Here is a 17,502-nt window from a genome sequence, read left to right as displayed (position 1 = left end):
AATGAAACACAACAAGGCGACATCTACAAACAAAACCAACTCATAAACATCATGCTGTAATGGCACCACACAGCACAACACCCTTATGTCATGGGTCAAAGCAGACGGGTGGAATTGGACGCTTCCATTGACGCCTCCTCCTACTCTACAGATGAACAGGGATTGTTAGACCAGCTTGAGTAAAAATTCTGCTATATATCATTTTTGACAACACTTGGTCACAACAGTCAAGATCAGGTATTATGTGTATGATAAATTTATTAAAAGTGCATAACTGTTTTATTCTAACAGTGTCTTAATTCTGTAAATATCAGCGATTACTGTAATCTCCTGACAAATGATGACAATAATAAGTATTATATGCAAATGTTTTATGTTATACTTTCTGACATGTTATTTGTCATCCAAAATGGTCTATACCTTTCCTTCGTAGCCAGATCTCCAATGAGTTGACGCGAAAGTGTAGTACGATCTTCGGTCAACAGATGGTGCGGGGCACTGTTGGCAGTTATTAAAATATCTGCCAGTATCAGATGAGCAGTTATCACAGTAACCGTTACTTCTCAGTATCTGGTTATTTCTGTCAGTTGCGTCATTTTTTGCCACGTCTACAGGTGAAGTATATTGTTTGACTCGCTTTGTTCGTGTGAACTTGAGAATGTTCTCCGAAATTCCAAGTATAAAGTACATTCTCTGTTTTATTAATAGTGTATGATCCTTTGATTTATTCAATGCAATAGTGGAGTAAATCCATAACTCTTTACGTACTTCACAGATTGCTGCTCTTCCTGTGCAAGTTGAATGTTACTAAGCGTTTTTCATTGTGATAGTGACCCAAGTACATACTTTGTGTGTGTTTTTCGTGTTCATAGTATGTCTGCCAAAGAAGATTATGATCCTGGTGAAGATTATTTCCTAATTCTTTGTCTGACACATCATCTGATACAGACCTAGGTAAGTCAACTGGAATTATTCCTAGTGTTATTTTGTAGAATGGAAATATAGCTTTGATCATTCTGAGACTATGACTTATATACCAACAAATTGCTTATACATTGTATATTGTCGCTTATGTACCTGTTATTGTGGTCTAGAACAGTGCTTTAAAAGCGATCACACAACTAACGCTTGACTCTTACACAGTATTTTTCAGATACCATTTCCTAATTCCATTGCAGTAAACATTAAGTTCGCAGTGCAAGAAGTAGTGATTTTGCCTGTGGTTCTACTGATGCTAAGTGGACATTTATATTAATCTGCTTCAGTTGGCTTCTGATAAATTAAGAATTGCATTTTATTACTGTATAAATACTATTACAGCTAATTATTGAGTTCTGTGCTGAGCTTATTATTTTGTTTTTACTTGTTTCAGTATCGGATGGAACATCTCTACCAATTGTAGGAGATCCCAACATAAATTCTCAGTCTGGTCTAACTCAAAATGTTGAAAGAGGGAGAAAGCGAAAAAGGCAGAAACACATTTGGAAGAAGAATATTAGGAAGCGTTTTGCGAATAGAGCTATTAGATCCCACCGTCGTGATACTAGTGGAACAGAAAAATCGTACAGCTACCACTATACACTTTGGGCAAATCGGGAAAATATTACTGTTTGCAAGAAGTACGTTTTTGGTTCATTAAAAGTCAGCTGAAGTAGTGTTTACCATTTTGTATCGAAAGATGAAGTTCTTCCGGTCACAGATAACCGAGGAAAACGTAGCCCACAAAATAAGATCGATCATTACAGTGCAACTGCACATATAAAATCATTTCCAGCACATTGCAGTCATTATACCAGAATAGATAGTCCTGGCAGAATGTATATGGATCCTGAACTTTCAGTTCACAAAATGTATCTTCTTTATTTGAGAAAATGTGAATGAGAGGTACTGGGACTAGTAAAAGAGAAAATATATTACAAAATTTTCAGCAACAAATTTAATTTGCATTTTAAGCTTCCTAATAAAAATACTTGTTGTCTTTGTGATGCTTTGGAAATGAAAAGCCGTGCAGCGGATTAAGAGCCATTGTTACAGAGAAGGAACTCCACTTTCGGAGAGCTGAGCAAGCTTGAGCACCACTCCACACTGACAAGGAGAAGGCTTCAAATAGTGTTTAAGCTTACACATTTGATCTACAAAAGACTTGGCCTCTTCTGACACGTTCAACCATAATTGCTTACTACAAAAGAAACATATACATATACAGTTTTGGAGTCCATTGCTTTTATACTGATAAAGAACTTTTGTATATTTGAGACGAAACAAGTGATGGAATGTGATTTCAAGATATTGCCAGTGTTGTCAGGATGTACTTACAAGATAATGTCTGTAGCCACAAACATATTGTTTTACATTCTGGTAGCTGTTGTGTTCAGAAAGATGTATATAAAAAATACTGCCCACACTTTTGAAGCTGGTTCATGAGCAACATTTTTCAGCAAATGTAATAGATCATAAGTGCCTGGTATATGGCCATGTTTCTCCCAAATGATTCATAATTTGGAATAATTAAATCTGCAAACAAAAAGGTGCAACATATGTACACACTGGAACACTGGGTCCAAATTAACAAATCCTCAAAGTGGAAGATTCCACATTTAAAGTTTGTTTATATGAAGAGAGAGAGAAATTCTCAGTCACAAAGTTTTTGGAGGAAGTAAGCAACAATAGCAAAAAACACCACTGATGGTAAAGCCTTCAATTGACTAAACATAAGGTGGTTAAGTGTGGTGAAAGGTTCCACACTCAAAATGTTTGTCAAGGAAACTCTGAATGAAAATATTCTTTCTCGGAGGTAAACCTCAAGCAAAACAAATGAAGCATGATCATTATTATGACTGTCATCTGTCAGTTAGGAGCCCCCATACGGAATTCAACGTAAGATCTCTGCCGCTAATAGAGGTACATGATGGATCTCTTTTCCTGTACGCCTCCAGTTCATCAATACTTCTTCAACAATCTCCCAGCTGAGATTTCTACTAGGTCAACTGAAACAATAAACAGTGAAGAAGATCAGAGCAATGAATATGGGTACACTGATTGATTTGAATTGTGCTGATATAGTTATGGGAAAAAAATGTCACCAAATCTCTATTTTGGTAGTAAATTGTGTTATAACCATAAATGTAATGGTCTGACTTATGTCTGTTACAAAAAACAGTGATTGTTTAAAAACACTTTTTAATTGAGTTTTTTGTTCCATCCAATAAATTAAAATTCACAACCCTAGTGAACAAAGTCCATTTTTTGTTTTAACAAGTTAAACTGTTTAATAAATTATTTCCAATATATGCCAAAATTTAAGTTAAACTGTTCCTTAGTTATTAAGCATTGTCGAAAATTTAAATTTTTAGGTATTATTAATGAGGCAGAAACTTTAAGACCCCATTTCAGGACTCTTATTTCTCTAAAGTGTTCAAAACAGACTTAGTCCACTTTGGTTGTGAACCCCTCAAATGTCAGAACCTTCCACAGCTTGGCAACAAGAGCCTTGTCTGAATGTGGGATGTACCAAACAATGACATCTGTTTCATAAAGATTAGCGATGTTCAACAACTAAAGGAATGAATCCAATCAGAGTTTGAAACTTATAGGCACAGAAGATTTGCAGAAAGTTTGTGAATCAGTGTTGAAAAGCTGCAGTGTTTGCTTAGAAAAGCCTAGAAATCACTTTGAGAATCTTTTGTAGGTTCACTGAACTCCACATTTATTTCTGTTTTTTGTTTATTTTCATTTGTTTAGTATTATTGCACCAAATGCATTTTTGACGACTGACTTATGGCATACCATGTACAAATAAAAAGAAAAATCATCACTGGTAGCAGAAAAAGTTATTCTGTGAACAAACCAAAGGACCACATATGGTGACAAGTTATCTGCAATCATGAGTCAAAATTATATACAGCAAAAGGAAGACCACCACCTGTGGAAAGACTTCAAGAAACCTGGTTACAAGCACATTATTTGCTTATCACCATACGTGATAGTCATATTACTTCCTCATGCTGGGGTGGCTATCCTATCAGAGCTAATAAATGCAATACTAAAATCAGTTTTAGTGTTGGAGAGAAGTTGTAATATTGTAGTTGAACAATGTAGTCAAACAAAGATACAGAAATCAAATAAAAATCTAGTCATTCATACAATGCTTTGGACATTGATTACATAATAGTTACAGCCAAGAGCATTATTATATTTAAAAAGGAACAGAGTACAACTAAGACAAAGTGGTGTACCGAAAGACTATTGAGAAGAAATTTAGAGTGGAGAGGATAAGACGTGAGCAAAATGTGAGCTTCGAGGAAGAAAGGAGTTTTACTTCTGAAGGAATGCAGTAAGTACTCAGTAAGAAGAAACTAAATCCAAGAAAACCATCGATGACACAAGAAATACTGAATCTCATAAAAGAATAAAGTAGGTTGAGAAAAATATATTTTGGCTGAAGCAGAAAAATCAGGAATGAAATAACAAGAATGTGGTGCATAGAAAAAGATAAGTGGATGAGACAAATTATTAGGGATATAGAAGAAGACCTTGCAGTCAAAGCAAACAAACAAGGTAAATTCAGTGTATTCAGAAATGAAATCATTATAGTTGAAGTGAAGAACTCGTAGCAATGTCGTTAAAGATAAAAAAAAGGGAACATTGTGTTTGAATCTGGAAAAATAGTAGTTAGGTAAAGAGAATTCATTGAACTATATGATGGAGAAGATGTCATAAATGATTGAGTTTACATAAGAACAATGGAAGAAGTGGAAGTTGAATTCGCAAGACTACCAGTCACCATCTTAGAATTCAATAATGGTTTAAACAACCTGTACAACAACAAAGCAACTGGAACAGATAACATCCCTACTGAGCTATTAAGGTGTGCTGGACATAAGGCAAAAAAACAACTGTACAAAGTCTTGTGTGTGTGTGTGTGTGTGTGTGTGTGTAACAATATCAGTGGAATTAATAAAATGCCCATCATTGTTTAAATTATAGAGCCTGGGCATTATTAAGCCCTATTTCAAAAATTCCAATTCCGTATCGTTAAGGAAATACTAAAAGCACAGATTAATCAATATTTAGGAGAAGATCTCTTTGGATTTAGGAAAGGAAAAGGAAGCAGAGAAGCTATAATGGCACCACGAATCATTTTAGAAAGAAGAACTGAAGTGAACAGGAAATATGTCCTGCATTCATGGACCTAGAGGGGACTTTTAATTGAGTGGACTGGAAAATACTGTTTGGAAAACTGAATAAAATGAGATTAAACTGGAGAGAGAAAAGGCTGATTTTCAGTCTGTCCAAAAGCCAGAGTACAGAAATTGATATCAGTGGTATTAAGGGAGAGGCTAGGCTTAGAAGAGGTGCCTGACAAGGCTGCCTTTTCTCTCCTTATTTATTCATTTTAGGTATAGAAAGTGTAAAAAGAAAAAAAAAAGTGAAGCAGCTCCAAAGGGATCAAAATCAATGGTAAACAAATACATTGTATTCAATTTGCTGATGATGTAGTAGTCTTAGCAGATTCTGAGAAGGATATGAACTGTATGTTAAAAATTTTGTCTGCTACAACATATAGCCACAGACTGAAAATAAATGCAACAAAGATCAAAATGATTATGGTAAATAAATTGAACACACAAGCAAGGGAAAATATGTAACAGGAAATAAAATGCTAATGCAATAAATGCTTTTTCTAACTTGGGTAGTACAATAATAGATTACAACAGAAGTACTGTCCATGTAAATTAAGTTGACACTTGGCGTGGTGGCTGGTATGAGTGACCGTAAAGGCATTTCCCATTTACGGTCACTCCACTGTGCCGAGTGTCAACTTAGTGTGCACAGACATTACATATAATGAATACTAAAAGAAGAATTACAGTGATTAAACAAGTATTCAGAACTAAGAGTTGTTTATTGACATATAGCCACCATAATACAGACGCAAGGAAAAAGTTCATCAAAACATTTTGTAGGTGCTTTGTGAGCTCTGGTTCTGAAGGGTGGACTTTAGGGAAACAAGGAAAGAAAAAATTATAAACAGTAGCTGTGTGGATGTGGAGAGGAACTACAAAGCATCATGGACTGAAAGAAAGTCTAATGAAGAAATTCTAAAAGACATCAAGGTTAAAAGGGCATTAACATGATACAAAGAAGAAAAACTAAAACAATTGGACACCTAATTTGACTTAAAAGCTTCATAAAAAATCTTCGAAGGAACCCTTGGGAAAAAATCTGGAGGTAGACCTGGAAAATCTATATTACAATGTGTTATCAGTGGAATCAACTATAGCCAAATGATACAGGTGCTGAGAGGCAAAGAATGATGGCAACATCAACAAGGACTACCCTTTAATGTTTGGTGGTGGTGGGGGTGGAGGAGGAGGAGGAGGAGGAGGAGGAGGAGGAGGAGGAGGAGGAGGAAAAGAAGTGGAATACATCCCTGAGTTCTTCACAGAACTTCCAAGTTCTTCAACTGTCCATCAACACTGAAAGGGTAAACCAAGAGCAAAACGTAACAGTTTAATGGCGTCAGTATGACACAGGAACATAAAGCTGCCACCAACAATGAAGTGTAAGAGAGCTCATATTGTAGATGTCTGTAAGCAACAATCCTGTTTAACTTTTGAGCAAAGCGAAAACATATGTGCTTAGATATGCGAACAGAGATGTAGCTATGCATGTTTGAGGGTTTGCAACATTGTTGTTACTGAGAATTGAGAGCATTTCAAACTTGACAGATTACCATAAATTGTATTCTGTAGAGGAGCATTCATAGCTGCTCAATGATTTTTCCATGCCTATGCCTTTATGGCATGGTAAAAGAGTGTACTGTGTTTAATGCAGATTTATGTGGGAACCTGATGATGCTGGAATTAGTTCAGATGATATATGATAGCAAAGTCTTCATTTGTGCAAATTACTTGAAAGAACTGCACCTCCAATTTTTTAAAGAATCGGACTTCCACATAGAAACCATGTGTCGTACAATTTTTGAAATTATGTTTAAAGTTTGCTGATAGTCACTAAGTGCCTTTGATATCAAACACAGGATGAGAATAGTCTGGATAAGAAAAGCTAATTTTTCATGCATTATATCTGTATCATACAATAATACAGTTTTTTGGATACATTCATTGTTATATATGAATACTGCCTGAAAAGTGTGCTGTAAATAGAGTTAGTAATAAAGAAGTAATAAAATAAAACAAAGCGCCTGAAGGGGGGGGGGAAACCCACGAAGGCATTGTCAAAGAACACAAACGATGAATATAATAATGTTTTGAAAAATGGAATAAAAGAGTAGACGAGTGTATTAGTGCAAGTGGAGAGGGAACCGAAGATGTGTGCTTAAGATATGAATAAACAAATTTAAAAAGTTCGTTTTCTTTTGGGTACACCATGATGCTATCCGAAACATCTAGGATTCCCTTACAAAATGAGGAAGTGTGCTAGAAGAGGAATATGGAGACCATACATGTCTCATAACTGGATATTTCAATGAAATGGTGCAAAATTAGTATTGCAGCATTATTTTTGTACTCAAAAATATCTGACTACATTCACTTCTTTGTGATTTTCACAGTCTCGGGAAGAATTTTCCGTAATCATGTATAGGGACTAGAAATTCGCATTTTGGGATAAATGCGAAATAGATGCGAATTCTGTCTCAAATTGCCAAATAACATAATAGACATTATTTCATAGCGAATTGTGTCCAGATGAAGTATTTTATCAGAGATAGTCAGAAATACCTTTTATTTTCTGCATATAAATATCGAAAATGTAACCAATTATCAGTTACTGGTATTGTACATCTGGTGAAGCTCAATTTGGAAAGATAGAGTGTGTAAGAACTTGTTTGCAAAATAAAAAAAAACATATTGTATGCAATGATGTATCAATGTGCTCAATGACCTGGCGCCATGCCGTTAGTGGCGGTTGGATCATCTACTTAAGATACATGCTGTGTAGTGCAATGTTGTTCTCAGCTGTGAGACCTAGAATGTTAGAGCAAAGAAATGCCTAAAGCTCAAATGGTTATATAATGTGGACACACACAACATGGCAGATTAGGTGGCAGACGTTTTGAAAGGTGATTGCATCAAGTACCGCTAGAGGTCGAGCCTGAACCATGCCATTAAAAAATTCTCACCTAAACAACCAATTGAACGGTAGCCGACCCGGATTACTTTCTGTTGTGCATTTCTTATTGTTTTTGTATTTTGAAGTATGCGAAGCAACCAATCCTGGTCCATCACGGATTTCGATTACAACGAACACCAGAAGAAATCGGCGATCCCTGTGACAATGTGTCAGTTCTTGTAGGCTGCTCCTCTCCCCTCTGGCGGTCAAAATTCTAATTTGTTTGCGCTTCCGGCCATCTGCCACTATAGCCAACAGTGCCTGCACTCTGCACTATATCGATTAGAAAATAAAATCTGTAACATTTTTTACTGCGCTGAAGTTTCTCTCCTATGTTAAAATAGAGTTACCATATGTTCAGTTCTACTTGCACGCTAAGGCCCTTTTCGCATTGGGACACGGTGACAGTTGCCAGTGATGGTCACTGGTGACTGTGGTGAACACGCCTGGATCACTGGAGTCCGACACCACAGGTATTGCCAACTGATTAATTAGTGAAATGGGCCTGTACAGGGGTAGCAACTAAATTTCACTAGCCTTTTATGGTCTGAAAAACAAATTGTTAAATTTGAAAAAAAGAACATACAGCTTACCAATTTTGTTTTTCTCATCCATGCTCTTCTCATTGAAATCAGGCACAAGCTTCGTTATAATTTCTTGTCACACATTCGTTTTCATCATTTTGTTGCTATAGTCATCGCTTCTCACATCCCAAATAGCAGGACGACTTTCTTCTTGACTTACAAAATCTTCTGTGATAATCAAATCTAAACTCATGGCTACAATGCCTCCAGTGTAATGTACAATGAATGTTTTGCGTCACTGTCTCAGAAATGACTGCCTGTCAGTTGGCAAATCTGCAGCTCTGTGTCTGTGATTTGTGTTACAGTGTGAACACTCCAATTAAAACTAAAGCATGTCCGGTAGTGACTGCTGCAAACAAAGTGACCTTGTCCATCACACGTGGTGAGGGTGAGTTACTGCTGGGTCACAGTGGCTCAGTGAGGCAGTGTAGTGTCCTGGTGTGAATCCTCCAGTTCAGACGAATGTATCTCTGTCAGTGACAGTAGCTGGTGACCGTCACCAGTGTTCCAGTGTGGAAGGGGTCTAAGTCAGTTCTATCTGTGGTGCTGTCAACAAGGATCGCACAGCTCTGAATGCCCATAAAAGATTGAAATTGATAGTCTGCTGGTTTTGTATTCATTGAATTGGGCGGGAAAAGGCAGATAATGTCCAGAAACATGGTAAGTCGGAGATGCATTCAATTCACTGATGGGAAAATGTTGCTGCTTTTCAATAAAGCAATCATTTTTGAAACATTAAATGCAGCCAAATGACAAAAAGACCATTTTGTAAGAAAAAGGTGTTTAAGATTTTGCAAAAGCAAACATTTCAGTCAAAAAGTTTCCAATCAGCACTTCATTTTAGCAGTCAGTTTCAAAGAACTAAGGCTTTGTTTGTCTTCACTCATGTAGCATTACAACCTTTTAATTTGTGCATCTAATCAATAAAAAAACTTAGATTTTGACAAAAATGATGCAAAATTTGAAAAAAAGGATGCGAATTCCACAAAAAATAGATGCTACATTTTCCGGTCCCTATTTCATGTATATATGGGCAGGTTTACCAGACTCCTATAAAGCAGCAGTGTGGATTCAAGTCTGTGGAGAAATCAGAACAATAAAGTAACTGAAGGCAATATCGTGGCCCCATTACAGTGGAATGTTGACTTGAGCAACCAACAATTCAAAAACAATACAAGATTGCATTCTGGAATAGAAGATTTTCGTGTATGTGGATATGCCATCATTTGCTGCCCATGCTGAAAGTTTTGAGGAGGTGGAAATGAGAGAGTCAGTGCTTAACGATGTGGCATTTTATTATAATGTGAAACACCTGAAGCCTGATTCTGGAAAAATGCAATTTTGTGTGTTCTACATGAGTGGAAGTCCAAAGGAGCTTGAATATAAACTGGGGAGAACAGCTACTGTTTTGCTGTGACACTGCAGAGTGCACAGAAATAAAACATGACAACAGCCACACCTTCATAACTCACTGCACGGACAAACTTTTGAATTGTGTGCAGGGAAAGATATCATCTAAAAGCTCAATAGTAGAGTATGGGGTGTGCACTCTGGCACTCTCCATATGTCAACCCTTGCTCTGTGTTTCACCATAGCAGAATACGCAGCATTTAACAGTACAATTTCTGTTCATGCCACACAGGTTATCACTGCTCTGAATGATGCAATACACTTTGTAACAGAATGCCCACAGTCAAACTTCAATCAGAATGTTATATAATCACATGGACATAATGCTCACAGATTTAGGACCAAGAACAGTGGATGAATTTATGAAGAAGGAGCAGGAAAATGGCACTAGACATCCCTCATGTGGCTCTGAATCTGAACCATCTAGGCTCGGAACAAGAAAAACCTTCCAGAGGGCGATAGAACTTATTCCATCATGTCCTAGGTCTTATCAGATAGGGATGTTTTGAAGTACAGTACATAGAGCTCAATCCAAGGAACTTATTGCTGGGCATAACATACTATATGGTATGGAAGACACCAAACACGCTGTGCATGGGAGTGAAAAAATAACAAGGAGACAGTTGCAACCTATTCTTGTGTACTGCTGGAGTGGTTGGAATCTCCACCAGTTAGAATTAAATGAAGACATTGAACAGATTCAGAGGTGTGCTGCTAGATTTGTTACTGGTAGGCTCACATCTTTTTTTGTGTAATTTTGGTGTTCTTGGATAAGTTTTTTCCTTATTCTGTGTATATTTTTGTTGTTTTATTTGTTCTTTTGTTAATGTATAATTGTATAGTCTAGTGTACTGGATACCAAAGCCAGAACTATTTACCTAATTGCACCAGTGTCCTTTCTGAATATCTTGTGAAAGGAGAAGGGAAATGTGCCTTTTGGCAAGAACAAGTAGGGGTCCTGCAGTAGTTGCACACTACAAAAACTACTTAAAATTTGTAGGAAGAGGATAACATCATTATTGAACTGAATCTAAGGATTATAAATGATGAGTCACAGATAGCAGATGTTTTAATAACCATTTCTTAAATATAGTGGAAAGCATAGGAACAAAGAGTTCAAGAGAAAAATCACAAGAGCATGTGGAAAATGTAACACATAAAATTCAATGACATGGACGTGTCACCAACTTCTGCTTCTGAAATTGAGAAAATTACACATTCTTTCAAAAATAAAAGCTCATCTGATTTTCATGGTGTTTCCAGTAAAGTGCTAAAGATTGGTCCGATATAATAAGCCTGGTCTTATCTGAAATATGTAATGCATCAGTAACTCAAGGCATTTGTCCAGACTGCAATATGCTGTTTGTTAAACCCTCATTAAGAAAGGTGATAACAAACATGTCAATAACTACTGACCTGTTTCATGTCAAACACCATTTTCCAAAATTTTTGAGAAGGTGATGTTTTCTAGAATAGCATCTCACCTTAGCAACAATAGTGTCCTCAGCAAATTAGTTTGGGTTTCAGAAGAGTTGCTCTACAGAGAATGCTATTTACATGTTCACTCACCAAATTTTATTAGGCATTAAATAATAAAATTGTGCTTTCTGGTATTTTCTGCAACCTGCCTAAGACATTTGCTGTGTGAATCCCAGTAATATCCTAGATAAATTGAAATGTTATGGGACTGATGGTATAACCAACCATATACAACAAGCAGAATTAGTTCTCTGTGCAGATGACACTACTATTGTAATCAGTCCAAGCATAGAAACAGAAATAGAAGAAATGTAAATTAAGTTCTGAAAATTTATCATTGACTGGTTTTCTGCAAATGGTGTGACCCTCCATTTTAAAAAGACACAACATAATCAGTTCTGCACATCTAGGGATACTGCACCAGTGACAAATGTAACACATGGCGAAGAAATAATAAATGGGGCAGAAACTTCAAAATTCTTTGGTGTCCATTCATATTGATAAATTAAAAAGGAGAAAGCACATTTTGGAGATGCTATGACAACTTAGTTCAGCCATATTTGCACTCAGAATCATTGCAAATCATGAGCAGAGACAAATCAGTAAGTGACATAGTTTCAATGTTTTCGTTCAGTAATGTCATATGGAATAATGTTCTGGGATAACTCATCTTTAAGAAAGAAAATTTTCATTGCACAAATACGTGTTGTAAGAATAATATGTGGTGCTCACCCACAATTGTCATGTAGTCATCTGTTTAAGGAGTTGGGCATTGTGACTACTGCTTCACTGAGTGTTTATTCCCTCATGAAGATCGTTGTAATTAATCCATTACAGTTCAAAAGGAACAAAGAGGTATATAATTACAATATCAGAAGACAAATTGGCATTTATTGCTCCACATTGAGACTGTCTTTTTCCTTAGCACAAAAAGGGGCGCACAATGCTGCAACAAAAATTTTTTATCACTTACCCAATGATATAAAATATCTGACAGACAGCAGAGTAAAATTTGGAAACAAACTGAGAAAGTTCCTTTGTGATAATTGCTATTCTGTAGAAGAATTTCTGTTATACTAATCTGTGAAATGTGATGGGTAGGAATTACTAACACACATCTGTGTATATTTTTTCTTAAAAAGCATGTGGAAATACACTGAAGTCATAAAAATCATGGGATGCCTCCAAATACCATGTTGGACCACCTTTTGGTTGACATAGTGCAGCAACTCAATGTGGCATGGACTCAACAAGTCACAGAAAGAATCCCCTGCAGGAATATTGAGCCGTGCTGTCTCTATAGCTGTCCATAGTTGTGAAAGTGTTGCTGCTGCGGGATTTTGTGCGTTAACTGACCTCTCAGTTATGTCCTATAAATGTTCGAAGGGATTCATGTTGGGCAATCTGGTTGGCAAAATCATTCATTCACATTGTCCACAATGTTTTTCAAACAAATCATGAACAATTGTGGCCTGGTGACATGGCGCATTGTTATCCATAAAAATTTCATTGTTGTTTGGAAACATGAAGCCCATGAATGGTTGCAAATGGTCTCCAAGCAGCCAGACATAACCATTTCCAGTTAATAATCCTTGTAAAAACAGCCCACGACATTGTGGAATCACCACCTCCTGGCACAGTGCCTTGTTGACAACTTGGGTCCATGACTTCATGGGGTCTGCACAACACTTGAAACCCACCATCACTCTTACCAACTGAAACTGGAACTCAACTGGCCAGACCACAGTTTTCCATTTCTCTAGGATCTAACCGATATGGTCGCGAGCCCAGAAGAGGCACTGCAGATGGTATTGTACAGTTAGCAAGGGCTCTCGTGTCATTCATCTGCTGCCATAGCCCATTAACAACATTTCTGCTGCACTGTCCTAATGGATACATTCATTGTACGTCACACATTGTTTCACACAGTGCTGCTTGTCTGTTAGCACTGACAACTGTATTCAAATGCCGCTGCTCTCGTTCATTAAGCGAAGGGTGTTGACCACTGTGTTGTCCGCGGTGAGACATAAAGCCTAAAATATGCTATTCGTGGCACGCTTGACACTGTGGATCCTGGAATATTGAATTCCTGAACAGTTTCCAAAATGAAATGTCCATTGTGTCTAGCTCCAACTACCATTCCTTGTAGAAAGTCTGTTAATTCCCATTGTGGCTGTAATCTTATTGGAAAGCTTTTCACATGTATCACTAGAGTACACGTGGAAGCTGTCCCAATGCACTGTCCTTTTGTACCTTGTGTATGCCATCTGTGTATGTGCATATTGCTATCCCATAACTTCTGTCACCTCAGTGTATTCAGCACGTAAAATGTGTTGTTCCACATCATTACAGTTTATCATGTAAAATGAACCATGGAACAGGGAACTAAGTAAAATATCATTTGTTTCAGCATTTAGTGAAGGCATTGAAATGGGAGTTCATGGCCTACGGACATTTGTGGAAAGGCACTGTTCTGATGTCTGCTGCTGGGTAGACATGTCAACTTTAGCTGTCCTTTACAGGTAAGTTGCATTTTCTTTTTACAGTGTACGTTTATAAATAAGCTGCTGGAGATGTGTGTGTGAGGTGCACTTGTTTCTTTGGATGTGTGTGTGTTTCCTTTTCTGAAAAAAGCTTTGGCTGAAAGCTAAATGTGTAACAGTCCTTTTGTTGTGCTTGTCTGCAACTCAATGTGTCGTCTCTATGGTGAGTAGCAATGCATGCTTTTCAGACATAGTACAGTTTGAACACACTGATACTAAACTGTCCACTGATACTGGTGATGTAACAACAGAAAAGGGGAAGATGAGCTAACCCTGAGTTATCTGTTACTATAGGCAGAGTCTGTAAACTTTGTGTCAAGTGTGAGCATTAAACATGATCATAGTGAGTTATTTAGTGAATTTTTATTCCAGTTGTTGTGAGTTGTCATGGCTGATGATGGCGGTTAGCAACAAATTCTATGTAAGCAAGTGACGGACATAATTTGCAGGATACGCTCTTTCTTCAAGTGCAGAACCTCATGATGCATTTTCCACAACTGTTTTTTGGAATCAGCAGCAATTTAGCACCATCCATGCCTCGATCTGCACAGGCTCACACTGTTCGTGAATCAGACTATATTAATTTTGAAACGTGGGTTAAGTACAGGATGACTCAAAAGAATGGGAAATTTTGAGATGTGTTGCGGCAATGCTGTGAGGTGGGTGGCTCCAAATGACATATAAAATGCTGCTCACATTATCTTGCCATTTAGTAAGCAGCAAACATGGAGCAATGGAATAGTGTGTAGCATGCCTTTGCAGTAAAAGCCTATTACAAGAACGGAAGTGTGGAGGCTGCACATCGAGAATGTCAGAGTTGTTTCAACATCAGACAGCTAGATCATGTTTCCTCAGTGCACACAGCAACACCTGGGTCTGTAATTTTGAAGCAGTGGGTTCTGCGTTGGAGAAGCAATCTGCAAGGAGACCCCAAATTGCTTGTTCAGGAGACAATATCAAGGCTGTGCGAACTGCTTTGGCAAGAAGCCCACAAGCACTCCATTTGACATCATGCAGAGTCTCTACAGTTGCATTGTTCAAGAGTTCAACAAATACTGAAAATGAATTTCAAGTTTGATCCAAACAAATTGCAGATCGTTCAGCAGCTTCAACCTAGTGATCTGCTAATGCATAGACAATGCTAAATGCTTATTAGCAAAAGTGCACAATGAAAACAATTTCATTAATGACCTGTGTATGTCAGACGAATCTCACTTCCACCTCAGTGGCTTTGTCAGTAGACAGAATTTTCATTATTGGTCCCAGCAATATCCACATCAGCTACACGAGTGTCCATTGCACAGCAGCAAGATTACTGTGTGGTGTGCCACATCATCGAGTGGCATTATAGGCTCATACTTTTTTGAAGATGATGATTGGTGTGCTACCTCTATAACATGTGTTCAGTATGCATGAAGTGCCCCATTTTCCTATAAAGAGTTGATTTCAGCATTATGTAGCAAAGGCACATACGGCATGGATACTGACCGGAGCTATGTGACAGTTCTTTGGTACCATGTCATTTCAAGCTACAATGACACTGCATGGGCCCCAAGATCACCTGACCTGACAGCATGTGATTTTTTTCTTATGGGGCCATCTTAGGCGTGCAGATTACCATACCTGATCTGCTACCACCAAAGAACTTAAAGTAGGAATCCTAGAGAGAATCTCCAGGATTCCTATTGAAATGTTAGGTCGAGCCATGCATAATGGTCGTATCAGGCTGCAGGAATGTGTGTGCTGAGGAGAAGCTCATTGTCAGTTGTGATAGTCAAAAAATAAAAATACTTGTGACATTCAATAATGCCATACTTTGTACTATACATTGGCATAAATAAATATTTGTAAAGTAATTGTGCTCATCCATTAATCTCCATTCCATAATTTCCTGTTCTTTTGAGTCACTGTGTATTTTTGCATGACCAATGAGTATCCATGACAATTCATGTGATCAAAATGATTAATAGCAAGTTCATGAAATATTTTGGGATTTAACAAACATGCCTGAAAAGATAATTTTGCTAATGATTATGCACAAGAATTTACAAAAATTTAAAGAATGATTGCACAGCAAGCACCTGCCATCCCAGTGGAGGCTGCTTTTACAACAGACCTTCAAAAAGTAAATGACACATTAGTATGGCTGAGCAAGTAGCTTATTCGGAAAGCTACACTGCACTTCAAAGTGACACAAATACATGACCCTAGTTTTCAATATAGTCACCAAGTCTCTGTAAATAACAGTTGGAACATTCTATCAATCATTCAGTTCCTCTATGACAGAAACCTTCTCCTTGTTCATGGCCATTTAAGAATCATTGTTGGAAAATCTCTTTCCTGCCCTCCCCTTCACCCCAATGTTATTTCAGTTTTCTGGAAATTGAGTGATGCAAGATCTTCCTTCCTTCCCAATCAGCATTATTCATGTTATGCAGCCTTGGTCAGATTTTTGGCTCCATTACACTACATTTGAACATGACATTATATTTGGTCCCTATACCACCAGAATTTCATGTTGAATATACAGGGTGGTCCATTGATTGTGACATGGCCAAATATCTCATGAAATAAGGGTCAAACGAAAAAACTACAAAGAACGAAACTTGTCTGGCTTGAAGGGGGAAACCAGATGGCGCTATGGTTGGCCCGCTAGATGGCACTGCCATAGGTCAAACAGATGTCAACTGCATTTTTTAAAAATAGGAACCCCCCCCCCCCTTTTTTATTACACATTCGTGTAGTACGTAAAGAAATATGAATGTTTTAGTTGGACCACTTTTTTCGCTTTGTGATAGATGGTGCTGTAATAGTCACAAACATACGGCTCACAATTTTAGACAAACAGTTGGTAACAGGTAGGTTTTTTAAATTAAAATACAGAACGTAGGTACATTTGAACATTTTATTTCGGTTGTTCCACTGTGATACATGTACCTTTGTGAACTTATCGTTTTTGAGAACACATGCTGTTACAGTGTGGTTACCTATAAATACCACATTAATGTAATAAATGCTGAAAATGACATCCGTCAAGCTCAATGCATTTGGCAATACGTGTAACGACATTCCTCTCAACAACGAGTAGTTCGCCTTCCGTAATGTTTGCACATGCATTGACAATGCGCTGACGCATTTTGTCTGGTGTTATTGGTGGATCATGATAGCAAATATCCTTCAACTTTCCCCACAGAAAGAAATCTGGGGACGTCAGATCCGGTGAACGTGCGGGCTATGGTATGGTGCCTCGACGACCAATCCACCTGTCGTGAAATATGCTATTCAATACCGCTTCAACCGCACGCGAGCTATGTGCCAGACATCCATCATGTTGGAAGTACATCACCATT

At 37.6% G+C, this 17,502-nt stretch overlaps 1 protein-coding gene across 4 annotated transcripts in view; it reads left to right on the top strand.

Moving 5' to 3' along the window:
• Positions 1 to 17,502, top strand: part of LOC126470515 (constitutive coactivator of peroxisome proliferator-activated receptor gamma-like) — a 750,708-nt gene that overhangs the window by 181,928 nt on the left and 551,278 nt on the right. For 3 of the 4 annotated variants that reach the window (XM_050098425.1, XM_050098426.1, XM_050098424.1), the window contains one exon: positions 14,020 to 14,131. In XM_050098425.1, the coding sequence (XP_049954382.1) occupies positions 14,040 to 14,131 (92 nt within the window). In that variant the 5' untranslated portion in view covers positions 14,020 to 14,039. Of the gene's footprint in view, positions 1 to 10,471; positions 10,860 to 14,019; positions 14,132 to 17,502 lie in introns of those variants that run through there. The other variant, XM_050098423.1, reaches the window with a different exon arrangement.

Source organism: Schistocerca serialis, chromosome 3 (genome assembly GCF_023864345.2).
Source record: "Schistocerca serialis cubense isolate TAMUIC-IGC-003099 chromosome 3, iqSchSeri2.2, whole genome shotgun sequence".
In the NCBI taxonomy this organism is placed as follows: domain Eukaryota; kingdom Metazoa; phylum Arthropoda; class Insecta; order Orthoptera; family Acrididae; genus Schistocerca; species Schistocerca serialis.
The sequence above is the reverse complement of the archived record's forward strand: the minus strand, read 5'-3'. Positions and strand labels throughout refer to the sequence as shown.